The 25,697-nt window shown below is 51.6% G+C and overlaps 2 protein-coding genes across 4 annotated transcripts in view; one reads left to right on the forward strand and one right to left on the reverse strand.

Moving 5' to 3' along the window:
- The window catches only part of USP31 (ubiquitin specific peptidase 31), a 96,852-nt gene extending 93,085 nt beyond the window's left edge, over positions 1 to 3,767 (reverse strand). The window contains exons 1-2 of one of the 2 annotated variants that reach the window (XM_082714661.1): positions 3,706 to 3,767; positions 494 to 742 (exon numbers count right to left, since the gene is read on the reverse strand). The gene's annotated coding sequence lies outside the window, so the exon portion shown is untranslated. Of the gene's footprint in view, positions 1 to 493; positions 835 to 3,705 lie in introns of those variants that run through there. The other variant, XM_082714660.1, reaches the window with a different exon arrangement.
- On the forward strand, positions 1 to 25,644 carry SCNN1G (sodium channel epithelial 1 subunit gamma). 2 transcript variants are annotated; one of them, XM_082714698.1, is made up of 13 exons: positions 1 to 121; positions 3,731 to 4,079; positions 5,821 to 6,118; positions 7,765 to 7,955; positions 9,129 to 9,232; positions 12,117 to 12,280; positions 19,053 to 19,151; positions 20,709 to 20,826; positions 21,360 to 21,438; positions 21,522 to 21,579; positions 21,762 to 21,823; positions 23,748 to 23,823; positions 24,098 to 25,644. In XM_082714698.1, exons 2-13 carry the CDS (start codon positions 3,763 to 3,765, stop codon positions 24,458 to 24,460), a joined length of 1,929 nt encoding a protein of 642 aa, XP_082570824.1. In that variant the 5' UTR covers positions 1 to 121; positions 3,731 to 3,762; the 3' UTR covers positions 24,461 to 25,644. The 2 variants fall into 2 exon arrangements, with proteins under 2 accessions (XP_082570824.1, XP_082570823.1); XM_082714697.1 differs by lacking the exon at positions 1 to 121 and adding an exon at positions 3,156 to 3,360.
- The last annotated feature ends 53 nt before the right edge of the window (positions 25,645 to 25,697 follow it).

Here is a 25,697-nt window from a genome sequence, read left to right on the forward strand (position 1 = left end):
GTCCGGCCCACAAGAGCCGGAGGCCGCGACTGCGGCGGGATGCTCTCGCTCTAGGCCGAGCAGAACAGAGCGCTCACGGATCGCGCGCACGCGAGTCCCAGACTCTTCGGAACTGAGCGAGGTGAGCCTAGAGCCAGGTCGCGCCGCACGAGTTTGGGGCTCCCAGGCACCGTAGCGGCCGCGGGGCGGGGTGGCTTCTCGGACACGGTCCCCGCGGTCGGCGCCGGAGCTGGCATCCGCCCGGGGCTGCCTCCCGGGGGCCGGGATGCTGGGACACCCTCCCAGGTCAATCCAGGTCCAGCCAGCTCTCTGGCGTCGTCTACGCCGTGGCCTGGGACGCGGAGCTGGGGCGATAAGCATTTCTGAGCTACTCAGGAACAAGATCTAGGACTCCCGGAGTCCCGGGCTACGCCTTGCCTGGTCTCTCCGCGCAGCCCCTGTTCAATCCCCTTTCCTGGCCTTGGTGATACTAGACCGCGATTGTTCCCTTTACCTTCCGGAATGTTTTCAACACCTGAATCGGGTTGGGTTCTCTCCAGCGGCTTCAGCAGACTGCCTTCTGCCACAGCACCGTGTGCGGTCGCTCTGCGCAGGGTAGGCGGGGGCTGTGCAGTCGCCGGGGAGGGGCTCGGGTCCCGCGCCTAGAACCTGAGGCTTGGTGTCCCTTCCTGGGACAAGGGAGATAGACGAGCTCGGGGGTGAGCCAGCGGGGCAGGTAGAGAATGGCCCGCCAAGAGTGGCCCTGGAATTTGGAAGAAAAAAAAAATCCTTTGAGTCTTGCTATCTGTGTGGCTTTGGGCAAGTTATCTAATCACTCTGCACCTCAGTTTCCCTTCTCTGTGAAATGGGCACAGTACTTTACTTCATATAATTATGAGCATTGAATAGGTAATGTGTTAAGAGCTGCGTGGGAAGGCTGGAAGAAGGGAAGGCTCAGTGCATGGCAGCCGCTATTCTTGCTGCTGTTGCTATTGTTGTCATTATTATTACTATTTGAGGAGCAGCACAGCTAGTAGTTGGGTGTGGACTCCTGAGTTCAAATCCCAGCTCAGCCACTTTCTCGTGTGACCTTGGACAAACTAAACTTCTCAGGGTCTCCATTTCATTTGTATGATGGGGAGAATGAGGATGCCTACCTCAGAAATCTATTGTGGAAATGGACTGAAGAGTAAAGTACCTTAGAGAGTAAATGCTTGGTGTCAGCTCTGGGTGCTTCCCAAAGGCATCGTGTTTTATCCAGCAGCGCAACATAATAGTAACCATAATAGTAACATAATAGTAACCATAATAGTAATAATAGTAACCATAATAATGCTTTGAAGTTGGAACACTGTTTGAGTGAACATTTATCTGTTTTGTGATGAGCCAGATGGGTTCCCTCCTTTTGCCGGTAGTTTCACCGACACGGGTGGCTGATCCACTGGGTGGCTGATCCACTGGGGTCAAGGTCAGTCCTGGAGAAGGAGCTGATGGGGCAGAGGAACCCCAGGGACTGTCTTCAGTGAGGAGAGTCAGAGACAGGAGCACCCAGAATCTGTAATTCTCAACATTCCCACAGAAGAAAACCCCTGGGTTGCAGTCTTACTTGACAGGAAATTAAACCTAGATCCAGGTTTTAATTTTTAATTTTTAAAAAGATTTTATTTCTTTCTTTGTGCGCGAGAGAGTACAAATGAGGGGAGGGATGGAGGGACAAGCTCCCTGACGAGCACGGAGCCAAAGGCAGGGCTCGATCCCAGGACCCCGAGGTCATGACCTCAGCCAAAGGCAGATACTTAACCATGAGCCTCCCAGCCCCCCCCCCAGGTTTTTAAAACAAACAAATGAACAAACTTGTTAACTTATTTGCTTTTGGATTATAGAGAGAAAAGAGGTGGGGATGAGAAATATTTTCAATGATAAAATAAGTTACATTCCTCTTGCCAAGAGGCTAACACCATAATTTTGAGGGTTGAGAAGGTTTTCTCCATCCCAGTAAGGTCACATGCATCCGGGAGGGGGCGCTGCTGGAGGGAGGTCGCTGCCTCCCGACGGCTCTCCCTGGCCTCCCCCTCCCCCGGCACTCTTGTTTCCTTTACACCATAAACCTGAAACCCACTAACATCATAAACTTGGAAGCCTCCCAGCTTTGCCCCCAGTTCCCAAATGTGGCCACTATCCCATGGGGTCAGCGTGGAGAAAAAGTAACTCGTGCAGTCCAGAACCCTGCCCAAAGAACTTGATGGAGCAAAAGTCCTTGTCCCAGCCGCAGGCCCTCTGGGGGCATGGGGCCCGCCCTCCATATCCTACTCCAAGTTAAGCTCTACCCTACTTTGCCTCTGTCCCCAAAGGCAGGCACAGGAGGCAGAGTTTCCGGATAACCCCCTCTCCCCCTTTCCCAGGGCTCACAGCTGTCTGCAGGCAGTTACACTGACTGTCCAGAGTTTGGAAATTAAATAGCTCAGGAACCCCTCTTTTCCCTCTTCCTTGGGGAGGGGGGCAGCGCCCCGCACAATGCCAGGCCCCTCAGAAGCATATTATGGTGGTGGAGAAGGCTGCAAGGTTCTAATCCAGTTCCTCCCCTTACTAGCTGTGTGGCCTTGTATGAACGACTCCACCTCTCTGAGCTTGTTGAAACACAAAATGAAATCTGCGTAGATTATATGTCTATAAATAGAGAGAGACTGTATCCATCTATGAGACTAGTGAGAGTTTATATATGATAACCATGAGAGGATTCTCCCTATATATAGACTATATATATATTTTTTAATATATTATATATTTAATATAATATAATATAATATAATATAATATATATATAGCCTACAATACACGTGTATTAGTTCATTTCTAGAAAGAATGTGGTTGCATGTTGTGAAGTTTCTGTAACTGCAGTGCATCTTGGACGTTCATGAATGTGGTAATGTGCTTTCCATCACTTTCCCTCAAACAAAGCTGTTATTGAATCAAAGCGTATTCCCCTAATTAGCGATCCCTTAGAATCAAGGAAATCTGGCACAATGCCTGGGAAATATGAAGTGGCCAAGAGCTGTGGGCTATTGTTTAGAAGGTGTTCTAGAAACACCAAAAGCTTGACTGTAAAGAGAAGAGGTCAAACAGAAATGAAACAGAAACTCCACTGGCAAGGAAAGCAGTGGGGAAAAGCCTGGAAAACAAAGCTGGGAGCCCACCACCGAACAGGCTCTAAGTTGGCTGCCGAGCCACTCTCTTGGCAGGTTGCATCTGTCAAAGAGAGTGCAGGGCGCTTGCTCGGCTACCCGCGGAGGGAGACACCAGGGGCAGGAATGCTGCCCTCAAGGGGGCAGGTTGAGGGAAGCGATAAGGTGCGGGAGGCGTGCTCTAAATGCCGCAGCGCTGGTAAGAGTGGTGCAGAGGCCCACGTGCGGTGCAGAGGGCTCCTGCTCCAGGCAAGCAGGCGAAAGGTTCTATAAACCTGCCGCGGGGGATTCTCAGGTTAAACCCCACCCAGACCCCACAGGGGGTTGCAAGGGGAGGAGCCAGCCCTTTGGCAGCGGCCAAAAAAAAAAAAAAAACCAAATACCCAGGAAAAGGGGCCTGGGACCTCAGAATGCAGATTTGTCCAGCTCCCCGGAGGGAAAAAGGAGGGCGGCCTCGGACACCCAGAGTCGGGCCTCCAGGCACCGCCCCGCCCCTAGGGGGGAGTCAGGGGTGGGGGGGTCGCGCCGGGAGCTGGGAGCTCACCTGCTTTTCTTCTCCGCCTCTCCAGCGTGCCTGCCCCTCCACATCCCCATTCTTGCCATGGCTCCTGGAGAGAAGATCAAAGCCAAAATCAAGAAGAATCTGCCGGTGCGGGGGCCCCAGGCGCCCACAATCAAAGAGCTGATGCGGTGGTACTGTCTGAACACCAACACCCACGGCTGTCGCCGCATCGTGGTGTCCCGCGGCCGCCTGCGGCGCCTGCTCTGGATTCTGTTCACACTCACTGCCGTGGCCCTGATCTTCTGGCAGTGTGCTCTCCTCGTGGCCTCCTTCTACACCGTCTCTGTCTCCATCAAAGTCCACTTCCAGAAGCTGGATTTTCCTGCTGTCACCATCTGCAACATCAACCCTTACAAGTAAGAGGCAGGAGCAGGGCCCTGGGGGGTGGGGGCCGCAGCCCCTCTCCAAGGTACTAAGGCGCCAGCCAGGCCGCAGACACGCTTTTTAGAAATCTGAATTCCTTGCCAAACTTGGTAAACTCCCTCTCCCGGGTTCTAAATCTGTACCAAGTTTTCTATCAGCTGCTCCTGAGGAGGGACTAGTTCAAGGATGTACAGGAGGGGGAGGCGGCAGGAGTCAGTTTCACTTGGAGGTAGCCCTGGTATGGGCTAGGCCTGTCCCCCAGCCCCGGCACCTGAGTGCGTGGACCCACAGGAGCACACACACACAGCCCCACAGCCCCATTTAGCCATTTCCCGGGAGCCCTGTAAGCTTACACTCTCCCCAAAATGTGAGCGGGAGGCTGACTCAGAAGTGACACCCAGATGACTTCCGGAAGCATCTCAGCGGCCCCAAACCCTCATCTGAGGGAACCCAGCCCCACTAATTGAGATCGCCAGGCTCTGCGCAGGATCAACCCTTGGTCCTGCCCTATTGTCTGCCACGGGGCCTGCTCTTAAATGGGTCACTGGAATCCTGCTCAGGATGATTGAAAACTGATCTGCGAGGCAGGTCTGAATCCGGCAGAATTTGTCCGAGCAGGTGTGGGTGTGGAGAGAAGGGAGGAGCAGGGGAGGAAGAGTATCAAAGGAAACCAACTGGGCAAAATCAAAATCAGGTCCAAGACTCATTCTCTACCTCACAGTCTGTTGGTCCCTCCCTCTGTTCCGTCTGTCGCTTATTCCATAATCAGACGAGCGGCCATGCAGTGTGCTAGAGTCGAGGCCACGGACCTGAACAACCCGACAGTCTTTGTCTTAATGGAGCTAAGTCGTAGTGGAGAAGCGAAATATTAACAAATATAATTCCACTAAAAACTTAATAGTGAATGTTTGCACACACACACACACACACAGAGACACGGGATAAACTCAGAATCTCGGCAACACTCCCATTTCACAGATGAGAAAACGGAGACACAAAGAGGCTAAAATAACGGGTCCAAGGTCACAAATCCAGGGCCCGGATGGGGAACTGGACCCCCATGTGGTTTGGCTCTGGAGTCTGTACACTCGGTCACCATGCTGTGTCACCAAGTCAGAGAGCAAGGGGTAGAGAGAGGCGAGATGAGGCAGTGAGGAGGGAGACCAGGACTATGTGTCTTATGAAAATTTAAAGATGGGGTTGTGCTTCACGCAGTCACATCCCGTGTCACTCTTCTTGTTCTTTGGGGGTTGTTAAGGGGACGGTTCTACCTCTCTTCCCCCTCCCGGCACTGATTCAAGGGGAATTCGTGGGCAGGGCCAAGTGAGCTGAGTGGAGACAGAGCCTGTCCCCTGGACAGACTTCTGGTTAGCAGGTGTTGTCTGCACTGTAATTGTCCGTGGCTGGTTTATGGGAGGCACCTGATAGTCACCACTCCAGAAATGCTGGTTGGGGCAAACTCACCAACACACCCTGAGAGCAAGCAGATGGTAGTGGCAGAAATGCAGCCATAAGAAGTCACGCAAGGGTCACCCGGGAGCCTGTCACCGTTTACTTAAGCCAACAGTCACTTTGGATGGGGCAAATCGGAAAAGCCTTGGTCTCCTTGGCCAAGGAGGCAGGAGGGAGTGGGCCCAGGGCTGTCCCACATTGACGGGAAGTGGAGGGCAGAAGGGCCAGCACTCTGTTGGGGGAGCTTGCCTTTTCCCTGAAGCCTCCTTCTCACCTTGCCAGGTACAGTGTGGTGCGGGACCTTCTAGCTGACCTGGAACAGGAGACCAGAGTGGCCTTGAAGACCCTGTATGGCTTTCCGGAGAATACGTCTCGAAGACGCCGAGAGGCAGAGTCCTGGAATTCGGATGGGCCCAAATTCCTCAGACTGGTCCCACTGATGGCTTTCAGTCAGGATGAGACCGGCGAGGTCAGGGACTTCCTCACGGGGCGGAAGCGGAAGTTCAGCGGGCGCATCGTTCACAAGGCGTCAGATGCCATGCACGTCCACGGGTCTAAGGAGGTGGTGGGATTCCGACTGGTGAGATGCACGTCCTCACAGCTGGGGGGCATGGGAGCGGCTGGAGATAGTGGGTCCGGGAAGGTTTCTCCTTTGCCACTGTCTCTGTGGTCCTGTCCAAAGAAATACAACAAGCTCAGGGTGAATTTTCCGCAAGCAACTGAAACTGACTCGGGCAATACTAAGCAGGAAAAAAAAAAAAATGTCTTAGAAAGGGACCAGTAGCTCATGGAAGCCTCTCAAAGGACAGGAAGTAGCGACGACCCAGGGATCTAGGTGGCAAGAAATGCTGGAGTCATTTCACATTATGGCTCTGGATTAAATAAACTTCAATTATTTTCAGGCTTTTTGCTAACCCATCCATAAAGACGATTCAAGTCCCATCTTGGGACTATGTGACTGGCCAAGTTTGGGTCGCCTAATGGCTAACAGCGGGTGAGGCATCATGGTGGACAGTCTCATCAGGCTGTACCCAATAGGGGAAAGGACATTCCACCAAAACAAAATTAGGGTGCAGAACCCTGAAGGAACAAAATAGATAACAAGGAGCGGAAATGGCCGATGATCCCTGCAGTACCTGCCTTTGTGAGCGGCCCCTGAGGATGCAGCCATTCACCAAAATTGAATTCCATTAGTGTCCTGGGCAAAGTCAACCCACCACCCTATCTCTCCATGCCCCAGACTCCTCTGTGAGATGAGATACCTCCCCTATAACTTAAAGAAGAGGCTTGCCAATTGTGAGACCCCGGCGCACCTTACAATCCTGAAAAAATGGCCCTTTCACTTTTTTTATTTTAAAGGATTTTTAAAATTTTTATTTATTTGACACAGAGAGAGAAAGCGAGAGAGGGAACACAAGCAGGGGGAGTGGGAGAGGGAGAAGCAGACCCCCCACTGAACAGGAAGCCTGATGTGGGGCTCGATCCCAGGACCCTGAGGATCATGACCCGAGCCGAAGGCAGCCGCTTCAACAGCTGAGCCACCCAGGCGCCCCTGGCCCTTTCTCTTAAGCACCGAGCCTTTTCAAAGTCTTCCTGGGTATTTTGCTGAGATACCCACCCCGTCATCCCTGAGAGCCAGATCAGGCATTTGAGAATTTCCAAGCTCTGTGTGACGAGAACATCTGAAACATACTACCGTCTCCCTATAAGGCTCTCATTATTTTATATTTCAAATGTGGGTCCTCCCAACTACTCTCTGAGGTTGGGAAGGATGATGTTTTAGCCAACATCTGGCAAGTGCAGTAATGGAGCCGTAACGTCTTGCCCAAGATCCTGCAGAGAAATCGTGCTGGAGTCTGGGCAAGCATCCAGATTTCTAGACTGCTGAGCTAATAGGAAATGGCTAGAGGTGTGTGGGAGGTCAGCAGCAATAATCAGCCGTGGCCTCGCTATCTGGAGATGCTAAGGAAACTGGTTTTTCTTCTTATCTGGTAAGCAGTCACAGGAAGTCGTGACCGTGAGACTCTGTCCTGCTCTCGGCCCCTTCTTGGTCCTTGAGGCCGATCTCCCTCAGCCCCTAGAAGTAAGAGGAAGCCCACCCTTGCTTCAGGCGCCCCTTCCCGCTCGCCCCGAGTGTCTGGTCTAGAGTCCCAGTTCCTCATCCTCACCGTCCTGCGGAAGGCGCGTGCTGGTGCCGATGGCTTCAGCGCACTCTCTTCTTCACAGTGCTCAAATGACACGTCCCACTGTGCCCTCTACAACTTCAGCTCAGGCATCAATGCCATCCAGGAGTGGTACAAGCTCCACTACATGAACATCATGGCGCAGGTCCCTCTGGAGAAGAAGATCAACATGAGCTACTCTGCCGAGGAGCTGCTGGTCACCTGCCTGTTTGACGGGGTGTCTTGCGATGCCAGGTCAGGAGAGGGGTCCACTCCCTTGGCTTTGAGCCCCAGGCCTGCACCTGCAGCTCTGCGAGGGAGGGTCTGGGAGTAGAAGATGCTCTTCTCACTGTCCCTGCCCTTTGGAAAACAGCTGACGTGGGAGCCAGGCTCTAGAGTCAGTGAGGAAGACAGAAATGGCACAGAGCCAAAATATCCTTGAACTCATTAAATTACTCATAAACATTTTTTTACTTTTTTATAAGATTTTTATTTATTTGACAGAGAGAGAGAGATCACAAGTAGGCAGAGAAGCAGGCAGAGAGAGAGGAGGAAACAGGCTCCCCACTGAGCAGAGAGCCCAATGTGGGGCTTGATCCCAGGACTCTGAGATCATGACCTGAGCCGAAGGCAGAGGCTTTAACCCACTGAGCCACCCAGGCGCCCTTAAATTACTCATAAAAACAGAGTGGTTGATGGTCTATGTATAACCTTGGATGCTACCATCATACACACCAGTGATGGAGAACGCCTGAGCTAGCACAGAGGAAGAAACAGTTAGGAAGGAAAGGTGGCAGAGAGAGAGGAAGATGGGTCTACGTCCGGACGGGTGAGCTCCTCCAGCTCTCTGCCTTGAAGTTCACACTCAGACCCCTGGTGGTGACTGAGCAGGGATGGGACATTCTGGAGTGTTCCTGCCTTTCCAGAAGGCTTACTTCATTCTATGTCAACACGAACCCTTTCTGTATGGAAGTAGCTATATTGGTCCTTTTGAAGCTGAGTGATTGGAACCGTGTTCGCCTGAGGGGTGGGTTCTCAAGCCAGCGGGTGATGATGTGCTACCTTCTCCGGAGGTCATTTCCCGGTACTGGAATGGAAAAAAATGTCAGGTGTTGGCTAAGAAATTCACAAGCCGAGGAATACGAGAGCAGACAAATGACGGAGGAGGGCCGCCTCGAGATGGAGACAGGGATGAGAATATTGAGCGGGAGAACAGAGCAGAGCAGAGTCCCACCTCGGTGTGCCTCGGGCTGGGTGGCGGGCGTGGTCTGTGGCTTCTCAGCCCGAAACGTGGAGAAAGGAAGACATTTTCCATTGCCCATAAAAGAGAGCTGGCCCCATAAGCACGGCCCATCCAGCCTGCAGCTCAGACGCTCGAGGGGCGGCCCCACCACCACAGCGCTTTCTGACCCATGTTCTTCCTCATAGGAACTTCACGCTGTTCCACCATCCAATGTATGGGAATTGCTACACGTTCAACAACAGAGAGAACGAGACTATCCTCAGCACGTCCATGGGGGGCAGCGAATATGGTAAGGAAATCCGCACCAACGGTGAGCACACCGGCAGTGGGACAGCTGGGGTGCCCGAGCGCCTTCCAGAAAGGCTCCGTCTGGCCAGAAAACCAGGGACAGCACTTCCCCCCTGGCCACAGCGTCTCCATTAGCGTCCATGCTGGCTCCTTCTTTCTCAATGTCTATTTTCCTTTCTGACGTCTCCTCTTTACTTGAGAGAGAGAGACAGAGAGCACAGTGACATCGCTGCGGTAAAACCGCTCTGGTTTGAGCTTGGAGCTGGAACGAGTTAACGCAGCGCAGGCAGCCTTCAGATGGGCTTGAACCCAGACGTGCGGAGCAAACACACCTTTACCTTGGTTGAGATAACGCAGTTCTGCACCTCACCGTGTGGCCCCGCGCAAGTGACTGCACAGGGCCAAGTGTCTGCAACGTGGGCATCATAATAACGCGCCTGCTCTGAGGCTATCGGGAGGACTTCCTGTGTGTAGCACTCCCAGTAAGTCCCGGCACACACTGGATGAGTCTGTCCAGGCTGCGTAACAAAATATCACCGGCCGAGAGGCCTGAAAAGCACACATTCATGTTCTCTCGGTTCTGGAGGCGAGGGGCGCAGGGTCAAGATGCCGGTGAATCTGGTTTCTGGGGAGAGCTCTCTTCCTGGCTCGCAGATGGCTGCTTTCCTGCTGTGTCCTCACCTGGCCTTTCCTCTGTGGCACAGAGAGAGGGAGCGCTGGTGTCTCCTCCTATTCCCATAAAGACACCAGTCCTATGCGATCCTGGCTCGCCTTATGACTCCATTTAACCTTAATTACCTCCCTAAAGGCCCTACCCCCAATTCTGTCTCATTACGGGATAGGATTTCAACATACAGATTTAGAGGGAGGGGAACACACGTGAAACAGCCAACAAATGCTGGTTGTGATCGTCATTCCTACTGTAGGTAGTGTTATGACTATTACCACCAGCCCCGGTAATACCATGACGACCTCTAGCCCTGCCACCAGCCCTGCGCAGCTACTATGACTGCTGAAGGGCAGGCAGGGACAGATGGGCCTGGCTTACCCACAAGAGGAATTTGTGTGACGTCCTAAGCAAATCGAACACGATGTGATACACAGGCGCACTCCCCCAAGGAAAGGCAAGGCTTTGTCGTGGAGGAAAACAGTGTGTGGATGCCTGGCCTTTGCGTCTGTGTGATGCGTATTCTTACCAAGACTGCAAGAAACCGTAACTCAGGACACATACTCTGGTGGAAAGGAGGAGTCTGGGAACTGGGAGCTAAGAGTTGTAGAGGCCTAGTTCTGCTACCTATGTGCTGTGTGACCTTGAGCAAATCACTTGACTGCTCTGGGCTTCAGAGCCTTTATTTGCAAATGGAAGAAGTCAGAATGAACTCTCAAAATTTTCTTTTTCCTTTATTTTCCTTTGTTCTTTTTTTTTTTTTTAAAGATTTTGCTTATTTAAAAAAAAAAATCTTGTTTATTCATTTAAGGGAGAGAGAGAGCACAAGCAGGGGGAGCAGCAGAGGGAGAGGGAGAAGCAAGCAAGCTCCCTGCTGAGCAGGGAGCCTGATGAGGGGCTCCATTTCAGGACCCTGAGATCATGACCTGAACTGAAGGCACATACTTCACCGACTGAGCCACCCAGGCAACCCCCTGAACTCCCAAAGTTTTCTATTTTGGATCCATATAGGCCCTGCTCATTTGCTCAGTCATTCATTTAACACTTATTGAGTACCTGCTGTTTGCTAGGTCCTCTTCCAGGCGTCAGAGACACTACAGTGTCTCTGCTTCCAGGAAGCTTGAATGACAGTGGGGAGAGACAAGGAACAAATGAATGAACAAACACAGAGACATGTTCTGCTTATAAATCCTAATGAGGGCAATAAGGAAAATCAAGGAATGAAAGGGAAAGGGGGTGCTGGGGTCAGGATGGGGGTTTTATTTCAAATAAGGAGGCACATGTGACAAGAGTTGGTCAGGGGTGAGAAGATCTATAGAAGAGCATTTGGGGCACTAACAAGTACAAAAACCCTGAGGAAATGAATTTGACGTGCCCTAGAAGCTCTAGAAGTCCAGTGTGCCAGGAGCCTCTTGAGAGAGCAGGGAGGGGGACCAGGGGGGAAACAGAGGCAGGGCTGCATCACTATAGGGGCGACAGCCACAGTCAGGTTTATGGATTTTATTTCGTGGGATTCCCATATATCCAACGAGATGCCACTGAAGGGTTTCAGGCAAGGGAGTGACCTGATCGGATTTCCAATTTTACTTTTTCAAAATTTTGAAAAGATGTATTCATCTGTCTGAGAGAAAGAGGCAGAAGGGCAGAGGGAGAGAAAGTCTCAAGCAGACTCCCTGCTGAGCTCAGAGCCCAACGCTGGGTTCGATCTCCTGACCCTGAGATCATGACCGGAGCCGAAACCAAGAGTCAGATGCCCAAGTGACTGTGCCATCCAATTTCCCAAGATCCCTCTGGCTGCTGGGTGCAAGGGTAGGAACCAGAGTAGGGAGAGAAGTTAGACCAGTGATCAAATAGCCCATTAGTGCTTTTCTATAAGGGTTTCAGCAGACACAGCCCTGCACGTCCCTTTGGATACTGTGCAGAATGCCCCATTTCAAAGGACCATGAGGAGCTGCACATCTCGGGCAGGGTCACAGCTCCTTTATTGCTCAGCAGAACTGTGGCAGTGACACTGTTGGGGGGCACACAGCAGTGAGCAAGTTGGGCACCAGCCCTCCACCCGTCTTCTCCACGAAGTTCTGGTCTAGCCCTGTGCACCTTCTGTGTGTTGAAAATGCCTGCGTCTTGATCTGGAGCCTCCCAAAGTAGCTGGAGAGGTAGGCTCCTGCCGGGGAATGTTTACCAAGCCTTTGACCACAGTGGCCTTTTGTCTTCCCAGGGCTTCAGGTCATCTTGAACTTAAACGAAGAGGAGTACAACCCCTTCCTGGTGTCCTCCAGTGGGGCGAAGGTGATTGTCCACCGACAGGATGAATACCCCTTCATCGAGGACGTGGGGACAGAGATCGAGCCTGCCATGGCCACTTCCATAGGGATGCACCTGGTAAGAGAATGATGTTCTGACCTTTGTAGGGGTGGCAAGGAGAACAGATCTCTTTTCTCAAGGATAACCAATAAGGTACAGCTTATGGAAAAGTGTATTGGTTTCGAGAGGAAGCAGAGTCCTGAATTTGCTAAAACGTCCCACAGTCGTCATTCCAGCGGTTCTCCTGCAGGCTGTTTTTGTATCTCCTGCATGGTTAACGAGGCCACAGGATGCCATTCTGGGTAAGAACTGAAGGAACCTTGCTTGTTGCAAAGACAGACACTAGCAGTTATGGAAGCTGTGCTGGGACCAAAGCATCAGACGCTATATTTGTCACTAACATAAATAGAGCAGATGAACACCTTTCTTTCTGGGCCACCTAAATGTGTATGAGGCATGTAAGCCACTCCTTAGTGGCTAATGGAAAGTCACTGGGCCATCGGAGCTCTGTTTAGCCAATCATACTTCCATCGGTTTCACCTCATTCACGAAGAACCTCTTTCTCCCTCAACTCTTTGACCTTCTCTGACCTCAGTGGATTCTAAAAACAGTCATAACCTGTCAACAGAAGCACATCGGGGCTGTAGACTCGAATCCCTGAGTCAACGATGCCCAATAGGAACAGAAGGACAAGGAGAGGGGTGTGCCCTGGACACTCCACTAATGCAATCTTCCTGTTTGAAGGACTGAGGTCTTTTTTTTTTTTTTTAAAGATTTTATTTATTTATTCGACAGACAGAGGTCACAAGCAGGCAGAGAGAGAGGGGGAAGCAGCCTCCCCACCAAGCAGAGAGCCTGACTTGGGGCTCTATCCCAGGACCCTGGGACCATGACCCGAGCCAAAGGCAGAGGCTCTAACCCACTGAGCCACCCAGGCGCCTCATGAACTGAGGACTTTTTATGTCAGTAACTCTCCACCTTTTGCCTTCCTCTGTCCTCCAGAGCCATGGTTTCCAAACATGACTGATCGTGGGACTCAGATCCACTGAATCAGAATCTCTGAGAGACGAGCCCAGGTTCTGGGTTTTTACCAAAAAACTGATTGTTCAATCTTCAGTTGTTCAAGTGACTATTCAAGACGCAGAAAACCCAGGAACCTCAGCTTTAGAAAGCTGAGTAGTTCAACATGAGAGGGGAAGTAAAGTGTGTCTTCCTAAGGGAAGGTAAAGTTAGAATGAGAAAAGCTTTAGCAAAGCCATAAATGACGGCTTCGTACTGGGTTATAAAGTGAAATAGTGAGCACGGGGCTCACCACCCATTATTTATCCACTCAACAAGCATTTTCTGAGCGTCTTTATATGCTGGACGCTGGGACCATATCAGAGCGTAAGACACTCACTGTCTTTTTGGAGCTTAGAGTCTAGCAGAGAGGATCAATCACAAACAAAAAATTGCACAAGTGATTAATTATAATCATCATCTGTGCTACCAAGGAGAAATGCAGGATGCATGGGAATCTATCGTGGGGCTGACTGACCTACGGCTTCCAATGGGGGGAAATAGCAAGTGCAAGGGTTGCTTTCCGAAGGAAGCAATATTTAAGTTGAGACAGCTGAGATGATGAACTCAGTACATGGTGACAGTCCAGAGGAAATCTGTGGCTTCTGTGTCCCCATCAAGTGGGACAATCCTGGACAAGAGAAACAATCAAGATGGTTACCTGGAACCTGGGGGCTCTCGGGAGGCACATTCCAATGTGGGAGGTTTGTTTCAAGACCGGAAGTGTTGTGGGATTGTGGGAATACAGATTGCTCCTCCCCCCACAAATAATCCTGAGCCCCAAGCTATGAAACGGTGGCTTGGAAAGACTTTGGGGTACCTCTTAAGGATCTGGGTCATCGATTGTTCTCTTCACCAGGATTGCAAAACTCCCAAATCAGAATAGTGAACATTTTCACCCAACATTGCCCACGCAGTTTTACCTGCACCCTGAACAAGAACTTGGGATTCGCAGTACATCCTCTCCTTTAAGAAATTTTTATTACCTATCCTTTCACCCTCTTGTCCCTTTCTGCCCCTTACGGTGTCTGCAGGCTTGGGCGAGAGAATCAAGAGCTTGGAGAAGTGTAAGAACTGAGGAATTCTGCCCTCTGATTTCCTTCTCTGAGCTTAGAAACACCCACCACTTTGTTAAGCAAACATTTTCTTAAACAACGGTGGGTAAACAAAGACAGAGGTGGGTTTTCTGCTGTACCTAATTTGAGATGTAGAAAACCAAAGTGACAGAGCAGGGTCAGTCAGCTCTCCTTCAGATTTACGAGCATTTGGAACAACAAAAAGTAATCTTAGGGATTATTAAGAGGTCAACACGGGGTTACTAAGAATAAGTCCAAACAAACTAGACTTCCTTCCTTCCTTATTTATTTTCTGTTTACTTATTTTTCTCAATAGGCATGTTAAGCTGGTAGACGCAATCAGTTGGTTAAAAATGTTCCTTCGTTTAGTGAGGGACTTTGTGTCCAAAACACTGGAAATTCAGAGATGAATACAACAGAACACCTGCCTTTAGAGATCTTATCTTTAAGACCACAGGGCTTTGCAATACAGTGACCAGCTCCGTGGGAACAGAGACATTCTGTCTCGTTACCAGGCTCAGTTCTTAGAACACAGTAGATGCTCAGTAACTACTGTTGGATGGGTAGGTGGATGTATGGACAGTTGTACAGATGGTGGGGAGCTGCTGAAGCTGAAGGCTTCCTAGCTGATAGATTCTTGAAGGACAAGTGTCAGGCAAGTAGTTTCAGGACGGGCTAATGAAAGCCAAGGGCAAAGCAGTGACAAAGGAGTCACAGGAAGTATTTTAAGCTGAATAGTGAAACTTCCTGAGAAATCTCTTTGGTTGAAGTGCAGTCAAGATAAAGTAATCGAAATACTGGAGGCAGCGTCTTTACATAATTCCAGAAAGAAGTGGTAAGGCCCTTAGCTGAGGCAGAAGCATAAATGAATGGAGGCATGGAGGCAACAGACTTGAGGGTCAGCCAGGAAAGGCCTCACTAAGAGGGAAGTTAGATTGATGTTTCGGTTTTGGCTTGGGCAGTGGAAGGGGATGGAGGTGCCGGGCTCAGAATTAGGGAATGCAAGAGAAGGGATAAGTTTGTGGGGGAAGATGACCACTTCTGCTTGCGACATACCCAAGTTGTTGGGCCTTTGGGGAATCGGGGTGAAAATGTCCAGAAATGCTATGAACCGGGAGCTCAGGAGAAAAACAGAGGTGGGGATTGGGGCGGGCATCTAGCATAACCCTAGACTTGGAAATAAATGCTGTCACCCAAGACCCGAGACAGAATGCAAATGCGTAAGGGCCGAGCGGAAAGAAAATGGAGAAACAGAAGCAGAGAACGAGAAGCAGAAGCCAGAAAGAACGGGTGGCAGATAAATCAAAGAAGAGAGCTTCAAGGAAAGTGTGAACCAATGTGCCAAATGCAGCTGAGAGGTCCGTCAAGAGAAAGGGCAAAAGGTGCTGTCTGGGTTTGGTAACCAAGAGATCACTGGCGGTTTTTGCCAGAGCAGTTTTCAGCAGAAGAAGTGGAACAGAAACCAAAGTACAATGAGCCGGATCATGAATGAGACATGAGGAAGTGGGCAAGGGCAGACAGCTCACCCAGGGTGGTGCGCAGCCGGGTCTTGGAGAGAGCGCAGACTTCACTACCACTGCAAACCCTCCTGTTCGTTTTTATCTCAAAACGCGCACACACCTCTTTTCGCAAGCATATGCATAACTGGGCTTACCTGCCCAGCTTTGTACAATGGTTGTGTAATCTCCATGTCTTAGTTACCTCATCTGTGAAACGGGGAAGATAACAATAACGTGACTTTATAGGCTAATGAACACTCAATGAGTTGGTTCACATGAAGCACTTGGAAGAGCGCTTCGTATGTAGTAAGCGTTCCAAAAATACCGGCTGTCACTGCACTCTTATTTTTAAGAAAAGGAATGTGACAGAAAGGAAAAGTAAGTGTGAAGCGAAAAGAGGGGTTAGGAAAGATTTTCTTATCCTTGGTGACACTCTCCTTCTTTATGAGATGTTGCCTTGGCTTCCATCTATGTAGAAAAAGTGCTCGTTGGGTGCCGTATGTGTTGCAAATATCTTTCCCAGTTTGTGCTTTCCTTTCGCTTTTCTTTATTCCCCTGTTTCATATGCAAACATTTCAGATGTTTACATAGTCAAAATCTTTGTCTTCTTCTTCAGCCTTTACGTTTTTTGAGGTTTGTTCTTCCTTGAGATCATATACTGAACTGAGTTGCCTTCCAGTTATTTTATTATTTCAATTAATACCTTAATCCACTGGAATGTTTTTTTTCTGCAGGACGTGAAGTAGAGATAGAATTCACTACTTCCTCCAAAGAGTCAACAGTAGTCCTAACTTCATATATGGAGTCATTATTTTTCTTTCCTCCATTGATTAAAAGTATAAACTTTGCCATGCACAAATAAATCTTATAACTTTTATATATATAAAAACCGAACAGAAGCAAAAAGAGACCCTCCGTAATCCCATCTGTAATCCGTAAACCATCCATAATTCCATCTAGAACATCATGCTGCCCTCTGGTCTTCTCCCTGGCACAGTTCATACCTATAAAGAAGTGAGCGGAGGGGCACCTGGGTGGCCCAGAGAGTTAAGTGTCTGACTTTGGCTCAGGTCATGAACTCAGGGTCCCGGAATCGACCCCGCTGAGCGGGGAGTCTGCTTGTTCCTCTGCACCCCCCCACCCCGCCCATGCTCTCTTTCTTTCTCTCTCTCTAATAAATTAATGAAATCTAAGAAGCTGAGGATTCCTGTGCAAATGTCAGCCTCCCCCAGGATTCTAAGGAAGCAGATAAGATCTGGTTTGATAAAAATGGGCCCTCTTGCCCACATGTATACTCACAGAGACTTAATCACGCCTTCATACACCCATGCATGCACGCGCGCACACACCCGTCTCGCACGTACACATGTACGCACCATGTGTATATGTGTGTGTATACACACATGTATACACTGTGTGTATATGTGTGGGAGCACACAGGTGTGCTCATATACACAAAACTTGCTTCTGTTCACATACATATATATCCATTCTCATTTCTGTGTCCCCAGGGGTCAGGGGCAGATCAGCGATTCTGAAAAACTGATGGTGGAGGGGAGAGAGAGAAGGGGAAGAGGGGCAGGAGGGAGAGAAGAAGAGTGCCCGCCCCACCCTCACCCCTCCCCACCCCGCCCTCCGTGCTTTAGGAAGCCACCTGAACACCCCACCGGCTCTGAGTTCAATACGCTCCTTACAGTGAACTCAAATGCATGAAAGTCAAAAGATGGTTTCTCACGATCAGTTCCTCACGACTCTGCAAGTGGCCCATGGCGTGGTCCTCAAAATAGACAGAGCTCTGGCCACCTTTGCCAGCTGCGGCCTCTCCAGGTAGACAGACCCTGTTACTTAGATGCCGGGGTCTTGAACTCCCTGCCCCATGCCCGCCCCAGGCAAGTAGAGCCTGTAGTCACCGCCACACACTGGGCTCTGGGACAGCTGGGCAGGACTCGGGGACTTGAAGGAACATCTGCCCAGGGAGCCTGAAGCTTGGGGGGAAGCTCAGGGCGGCACTGAGTTGAAGTGCCCTCCAGGGAAGCCACAGTCAGCACCTTCGCACCCCAGGGCCCAGCCTACCCTGGCATGTTCTAGAGACTCTAAACTTGTTAGCCCATCCAGCTAGTGGAGAAATGAAATAAGTCTGTTTATTTTGTACCGACAAGGAAAGATACTCCCTCTATTGTTAGTGAGAAGGCGAAGGGAATGTACGAGAACGTGTCTGCCTGTCCACTTGTCTCTGTATCTGAGACCAGGTCTACTCCTCCCCTAGGAAAGCAGGAGGCCGGGGCGCCTGCGTGGCTCAGTGGGTTAAGGCCTCTGCCTTCAGCTCAGGTCATGATCCCAGGGTCTTGGGAGCCTGCTTCCCTTCCTTTCTCTCTGCCTGCCTCTCTGCCTACTTGTGATCTCTGTCTAGTAAATAAATAAAATCTTAAAAAAAAAAAAAAAAGACAGGAGACACACGGTTGCTTTCCCCTTTGCTTCTATTGCTTAAATGTTTTAAAATGGGCACCGGTCATCGCCCTTGAGGTCCCCGCAATTAACTGAGGGAGATGGATGGTCACCAGATGGATGACAATGCAAACACAAGGAGGGTTCAGCTACTTGAGATGTCTGCATTTTCCACCTAGCTCAAACTCCTTGATTCCGCCAACCCCATTATCTTTCTCCAGATTTCTCAGCCTGACACAGGAGGCTGCCATGACTCGGCCTTGGCCTCCCCTCTGGCTTCATCTTTCTCGTGTTGCCTTCCTGCCACCCTCGTCCTACCCTCCGTCAGCCTTTGCTGTTCCTTCTGCCTTATCCCCTTCCTCCACTTCTTAGCAAATCCAGCTCTTTCTTGCCACTCCCTGCTGGGCCAGCATGTCCCTTTCTCAAAGGCGTCTTCCTCAATCACTCTGGGGAAGACTGTGCCCCTCCCCCCAAGCCCTCCAGTCCCCCTTCCCAGTTCGATCACTGGCCATAATTATCCAAAATTATCTTGTGCATTTATTTGCCTTTTGGCTGTCTGTCTACCCCACTGGAAAAGTCAGCTCCGTGAGAGCAGGGAGCTTGTCTCTGCTGATCGTTGTTGAGTCCACAGTGCCTAGAATAGCCCCAGGCACCTCTTAGGTGCTCAAGAAATATTTGTTAAATAAATGACTAAATGCTCAGCTCCCAGGGATTCCCCCCGCCCGAATCCTGGGACAGGGTAAGACTGAATGTATGCTGCTGTGATTCCAGACGGAGTCCTTCAAGCTGAGCGAGCCCTACAGCCAGTGCACCGAGGACGGGAGCGACGTGCCCATCAGTAATATCTACAACGCGGCATATTCCCTCCAGGTATGGGCGGGAGGGGGCGCGCAGCCCTGGGTTGTGGCTCGGACACAGGAGACAGTTATCTACAGGCTGGGGTGTGTCCGGGACCAGGAACTCTGGTGATAATTCCTGGGGTTCATCCAAAGACCTCAAGAACAAACAACACCAGTTGGTTCCAGTCCTCTTCAATTCGTCCGTAACCAGAGCTGAATTGATTGAGGTTTGCGGGGAACACAATGTGCAGCCGAGACAGGCCTGCTTCCTAAGTAGGCTTTGCCAGGTGAGGGACGGGAGAGAAGCAGTCTGGGAGAGGTGTTGGCTGAGAGGTCAGGAGCCTGGTTTCTGGGCCCCTCGTGCCCCTCGCTCGCCGATTTCCTCGGACAAGTGATGTCATTGTCGGCAATCACCCGGGGAGGTAGGATTGGGTCTGGGGCAGCAAACTGGCAACTCCCAGGCCCCTTCCAGGCTGCACACCTAGTTTTCTTCCGGCCTGGATGGTGTTTAAAAGTCAGGGAATTTCATAAGAAAACCCAGATTTCCAGCTTCTCTTGAAAAACAAGATCTGGCAACATTAGGCCCATAGCCCGGCAGTGTAAACAGCGGGCGGAGCTGCCCCGGTCAAGGACGCATGTGTTCTCATCCCCCCTAGTCCCCACCGGCCCCAAAAGCATTTGGGTTTGCAACCCCGAGCGCGATCATCCGTTATGCCTTCTCTTACAATTCTGGGAGTGTACAGCCCCCCTCCTCCTGGGATGCTCACAGTTCATGAAAATCACCCCAGAAGAATAAAAAAGAGTGGGTATTCCTACGTCCCGAGTCCTCTAGCTTACCTCGGAGCTGAGCATGGTAGGAATGCTAAGTGAAAAGAGACTGTTAGTTAAAGAATGTCTACTTATACTAGAAATACAATCAAACTGACTTCAAGACCAAAAGGAAACATTGGAAAGACACTCCTGGATAATATTTAGTGAGAGGCTACCATGTACCAACGCCTTACATATGGCAATGCATTTCGTGCTCACAACAACCTCCTGAAGTAGGTACTGCTATACTTCAACCGTGAAGAAACCAGAGCATCAGAGAAGTTAAGGAACTTGCCTGAGGTCACACAGCTGGGGTGTGGCAAATCTGGGATTTGGACAGGAGTAGCCTGCCTGCGGAGTCCTCCTCCTGAGCTTGTACGCTACAAGCTTTGTTGACACGCCGGGAGCTTATGGTCCCTAAGAATCCAGCGTGGAAGGACTGGTTGAGAACAGAAAAGTTAGGGACTCTGTTTCCATTTCTTGGCTTCTGCTCTGATCTGATGTCCCCCACTCCCTTGTGTCAGCACTCAAGTGACTGAGAAAGGACCACCCAAGACCTGGCCCCAGCTCAGCCTGTTCTCCACCTCTTGGTTAATCTGAATGCTCATTTTTCTACCCCGGGTCCCTTTGACTCCAGGGCCACCCCCGGCCTGGTCCCCTGTGCCACAGGGGCATAATTATGCGGTCCGCCGAGGCTGCAGGAAGCCGGCCCCCTGGATGCAGGTGGTGCAGGCGTCCGTGTGCAAGGTGAAGGGAACCTCTGGGTCTTGTCTTTCAGATCTGCCTTCACTCATGCTTCCAGACGAAGATGGTGGAGAAATGCGGGTGCGCACAGTACAGCCAGCCTCTGCCTCCAGCAGCCAACTACTGCAACTACCAGCAGCACCCCAACTGGAGTGAGTGAGACCCGCCGCCGCAGGAGGGGGGAGGTCCCTCAGCCTCAGCACCAGCCTGTGTAGGGCCTTTTGCAGGTGGGAGGTAGAGAGAGATCAGAAGCAGGGTTTTACTCCTGTCCTCAAACCTGGCTTGAATTCCACTCTCCGATTAAGGACCCAAGGTTGAACCCCAGCCTGTGCTGAGAGGCTGGCCACCTCTGTCAGCTCCAAGAGGCAGGAACTACAGATGGAACCCTTCACGGAACAGATAACTGAGGCTCGGGGTGGTTAAGCAACTTGTCCAAGGTCACACAGCCTGGGAGTAACAGAGTGAGACTCAAAGCCAGTACGGCTGACCCGACAACATACGTCCTTAACCTCCACAGTATTCTGTCTCTCGACATGACAGAGCAGCGTTTGTCTCCAGAGAACCAGTGTTTGTAGCAAAGGGGAGGAGAAATCACTACAAGGAGACTCTGAGGGCCCCATGGGTGACCCCCCTGGAAAAGCACAGCGGCCCCAAAGCTCATACTGCCCTCTGCCTCGTCCCCCAGTGTACTGCTATTACGAGCTTCACCAAGCCTTCGTCCGGGAGGAGCTGGGCTGCCAGGCCGTGTGCCGGGAAGCCTGCAGGTGAGTGGGCCTGGCAGGACGCGGCACCCAGGGCTGGGCCGGGCTGGGCCGCCCACACTCACTCTGTGCCCCTTCCCCCTTAGCTTTAAGGAGTGGACACTGACCACCAGTCTGGCACAGTGGCCATCCGTGGTTTCCGAGGTAAGTTATGCTGCCCTGTCTTTACCCTCACATCCTCAGCCGGGAGCCTGATGTCCTGCCCGCCTAGGTCCTCCAGCCTCGGGTGGTGGGGGAGGGGAATGCACAGGGGAGGCCCAGGGGCTGGCCCTGGGCTCTCTAGACATCCCCAGATCCCCAGGTCATTCCTTTTTTCTCTATCACAGAAATGGTTGCTACCCGTTCTCACTTGGGACCAAGGCCAGCAAATAAAGAAAAAACTCAACAAGTAAGCAGCCCCCCCACCCCCGTTTCTTCTGCCTCTGCTGGCCCTGGGCCCCGGCCTCCCCACCTGCTTCCTCGCTGCCAAACCCTCTCTTGTTCCTTCACTCGTTCCTTTATTCAACAACTATAAATCAAGCTCGTGTCCAGAGCCAGGCCGTGCGCTGGGCCTGGGGCTCTCAAAGGCTTTGACCAGAACCCGCAGTATGAAAATGGTTTTCCACTGACTATATACATGAGATATAAAAGTCTCATGGAGGGGCACCTGGGTGGCTCAGTGGGTTAAGCCTCTGCCTTCAGCTCAGGTCATGATCTCAGGGTCCTGGGACCGAGCCCCACATCGGGCTCTCTGCTCGGCGCAGAGCCTGCTTCCCCTCTTTCTCTGCCTGCCTCTGCCTAATTGTGATCTCTCTCTCTCTCTCTCTCTCCCTGGCAAATAAAATAAAATCTAAAAAAAAAAAAAAAAAAAATCTAAAAAAAAAAAAAGGCTCACGGAACAGCATTTCCTTACGATTTGCCAAGCACTCGGGCTGATCTTCAGCACTGCAAGCTGGTGCAGCCAACCCAGCTGTTCATATCCACCCCAGTGCGGCGCCGTTCGGAATGATTAGTGCTTATATCAGTTGACAAAGAGTTTGAACATCTCTGTGGCTGCAATTGGTATTTCTTATCCTATTTTGCTTTGTCAAAGGCACTGGTCATGGCCTAGGAAATTGATTTCATGGCTTCCTGACAGATCTTGACCCAGGTGGAAAAACACTTCTCAGAGCTATGCAGCTCCTGATCCCACTTATATTTTCCATGTCAACATTCGCTTCCAAGAGAGCTTTAGCAAAAATCAGCCAGGCCAGAGTTCAGGGAGCCCAGGGGATGGAGACGAAGGTGTGAGATAGGGTGTACGTGACCGCGAATCTCTCTGGGCCCTTCTCATCTCCACAGGACCCAGTCCTGGGCCTGGCCCCCATGGAGGTCGGCCTCCAACATTTATTGAATATCCACTAGGTGCCAGGTGTTGGGGGGTGACAAGATGACTGAGCAGACAGGGTGCTTACGGTCTAGCCATAAAGATAGACTTTAGCCAAGCCATTGCAGACTCTCAAGCCAAGCATTGCAAGCCACTGACCCCTCGACCAAAGCCAGCTCCAGAAAAGAAACCTGTTACTTCTGGATTTCCTTGAAAGATAAGAAGTTCTGGAAATAGAAAACCTCCGTTCTTCCTGGCACCGAAGAGCTGAGTAACAGCTGCCCCTTTGGAATAAGCATAGGCTGTCCAGTTTGCCACAGTCCTAGCAGGAGGCCATTTAGTACAGGGGCTAACGGCATGGACTTTGAAGCCAGATTCATCCAGGTCTGCGTACTGGATCTGCCAATGACCAGTAGTGCGTTCTTGGGCACGCCCAAGGGTCTTGGGTTCCACATCTATGAAATGTGGGGACGATGAAAACAGAGCTACATGGGGTTGATGTGAGCATCAAACAGGTGAATTCACGTAAGATGCTTGGAATGGTGGGCGGCAACACAGGAAGCGTCCATTAAAGGCTGGCTGTCGTTACGGGTCATTATTATTTCCTTATCCCCAGCCTAGCTCACTCGTGTACATTACCTGTGTGTCCCTTGTACATATTTGAGATTGCAATCAAACAATCGCAACGTCAAGGTTTAATGAAGAACAGGTGCTAGGGGAGCATAGCTGGGTGGACTGACTTAGTCTGGAGGGTAGGAAATGGTTCTAGAGGGAACGAATGGCCTGAACAACCAGGCCCAGCTGGAGATGTGCTCTCGGGTACAGAAAGAGCCCTGGGGGACCAGGGAGCTCAGGGCCTGGGCTGTGCTGGGGTCTGGGCAGGACGGAGAGAGTCACACTAAAGCGTTGGTCGTCCGGTAGAATGCAAAGTCATCTAACTCACCTTGGCTCTTTGGACTTTCTGCAGGACAGACTTGGCCAAACTCTTGATATTCTACAAAGACCTGAACCAGCGATCCATCATGGAGAGTCCCGCCAACAGTGTGAGTAGCTTCCTTCTGGAACCTGTCCGGGGTCTGCAAACGTGCCCCTCTGCCCAGATCCAGTTTGCCGGCGATCCATCCTGAGCTGGTAGGGCCGCCATAGGCCAGCCAGGCCTGGGATCAGTGCAGGCAAGAGGAAGAGGGGACAGAAAGCCCTCCAAACCCATTCAGGGCTAGGACTCGCCAGGAGCTCCCTTGGGAAGCGGGGGTCCCTGCATGAGACCAACTTGGGAGGGAGGACCCTCTTCACAATCTGGCTTGGGCTCCCTTGCAGATTGAGATGCTTCTGTCCAACTTCGGGGGCCAGCTGGGCCTGTGGATGAGCTGCTCTGTCGTCTGTGTCATTGAGATCATTGAGGTCTTCTTCATTGACTCCTTCTCTATCATTGCGCGCCACCAGTGGCAGAAGGCCAAGGAGTGGTGGGCCAGGAGGCACGCTCCCCCCGGCCCTCAGGGCCAGGACAACCCAGGCCTCGATATAGATGATGACCTGCCCACTTTTACCTCGGCGTTGCGCCTGCCTCCAGCCCCAGGGACCCAGGTGCCGGGCACACCGCCTCCCAGGTACAATACCTTGCGTTTGGAGAGGGCCTTCTCCGACCAGCTCTCAGACACCCAGATACCAGCTGAGTCCTGAGGCAAGGAGGTGAAGAGAGACGTAGCTAGGAGCCCCGGCCGTGGTCTGAGAACTTAGACCCTGTCTCCTACATGTGGAGGGGACCCTTTGGCACCCCTCTGGGCTTTTCAGAGACAATGACTGAAAGTCTCCTTTGACCAACAACATGGGGCCTGGGGGTGTGCAGCGACCCCCTGGACCCTGCCCAGCCACCCTCACAGCCGTCCACGGCGAGAAAGATCCAGCCGCCCAAACCCCTCACACATCTGCTCCAGAGAGAGATGGGGGTCGAGGAAATGGTGACTGGCCGGCCGATGGCCAGAAGGAAGCCTGACAGAGATCTCACCAGATCTTGAGAGAGAGAGAGACTCCTCCAAAGCCGCAAGCCGGGAGTTTCACCCGCTCCTCCCGCCTGGGCTGGGGCCCAGCCATAGGACGACCCAAAGTAACAAGGGCGGAGAGCCACTGCCTAGTGCCAAAGCCGGGAAGAAGCACCAGCCCCGTCGCTGGGGCTGTTTGCGAATAAACTGTTCTTAGTCTCTGACATTGGGGCAAGGTCTCTCCTCTGTGCCCTCAGGCAGGGAGCTGGCCCAAGGTCCTTGGAGTGTGTGGGGGTGGGGGCCAGTGCAAGGTGGGGGGAGGCCTGGGGCATGACGAGCTCCTCACTCTGGGAGCAGGGGTGGGGCCACGTTCTGAGCAGCTAAGCCAGTGCCCCGGGCCCATTACCCAAGCACAGAAAGGCCCATGAAAGGGCCTTGCTGGACACCCCTGTCCAGCGGTGGCCCAAGGCGCAAAGGATCATTGGATAACTCGCCGCAGCCTCTCTGCCTCCCAGGCAGCCCACCCCACCCCTTCACGGCCTGCCCCTCCCCAGCAAGCCGACTACCGACTACCGCAGACAGCCATTCCTGGACTCACACTTTCCAACGTGATAATGCCTAACATGTACCAGGCACACAGTAGGTGTCCAATGAGAGCTCAGCAGCGGCGTGCTGAGTGCTGTTCTAAGCACTTACAGACATGACTGTCGGGACAGCAAACTGCCACCCATAGCCCAGATCCTGGTTTTGCTCGTGACCTAGGACTATTTTTTATTTCACTTTTCTCAATGGTTAAAAAGATCAGAAGACGACTCTTTTGTGACTCATGAAAATTATACAAGGTTTCATTTTCAGTGTCCATCAATAAAGTTTTATTGGCACACACCCATGCGCACTCATTTTCATATTACCCGCACCTGTGTTGGCGCCACATCTGC

The sequence above is a fragment of the Mustela nivalis genome (genome assembly GCF_964662115.1).
Source record: "Mustela nivalis genome assembly, chromosome: 19".
NCBI lineage: Eukaryota > Metazoa > Chordata > Mammalia > Carnivora > Mustelidae > Mustela > Mustela nivalis.

Excerpts from the sequence above, each read along its gene's own strand:
- SCNN1G (XM_082714697.1), top strand. The coding sequence starts at position 3,288 with ATGCTGCCCTCAAGGGGGCAGGTTGAGGGAAGCGATAAGGTGCGGGAG. Across the intron at positions 12,281-19,052 it reads CTTCCATAGGGATGCACCTG|ACGGAGTCCTTCAAGCTGAG; the intron begins GTAAGAGAATGA and ends CTGTGATTCCAG. Across the intron at positions 23,824-24,097 it reads TGGAGAGTCCCGCCAACAGT|ATTGAGATGCTTCTGTCCAA; the intron begins GTGAGTAGCTTC and ends GCTCCCTTGCAG.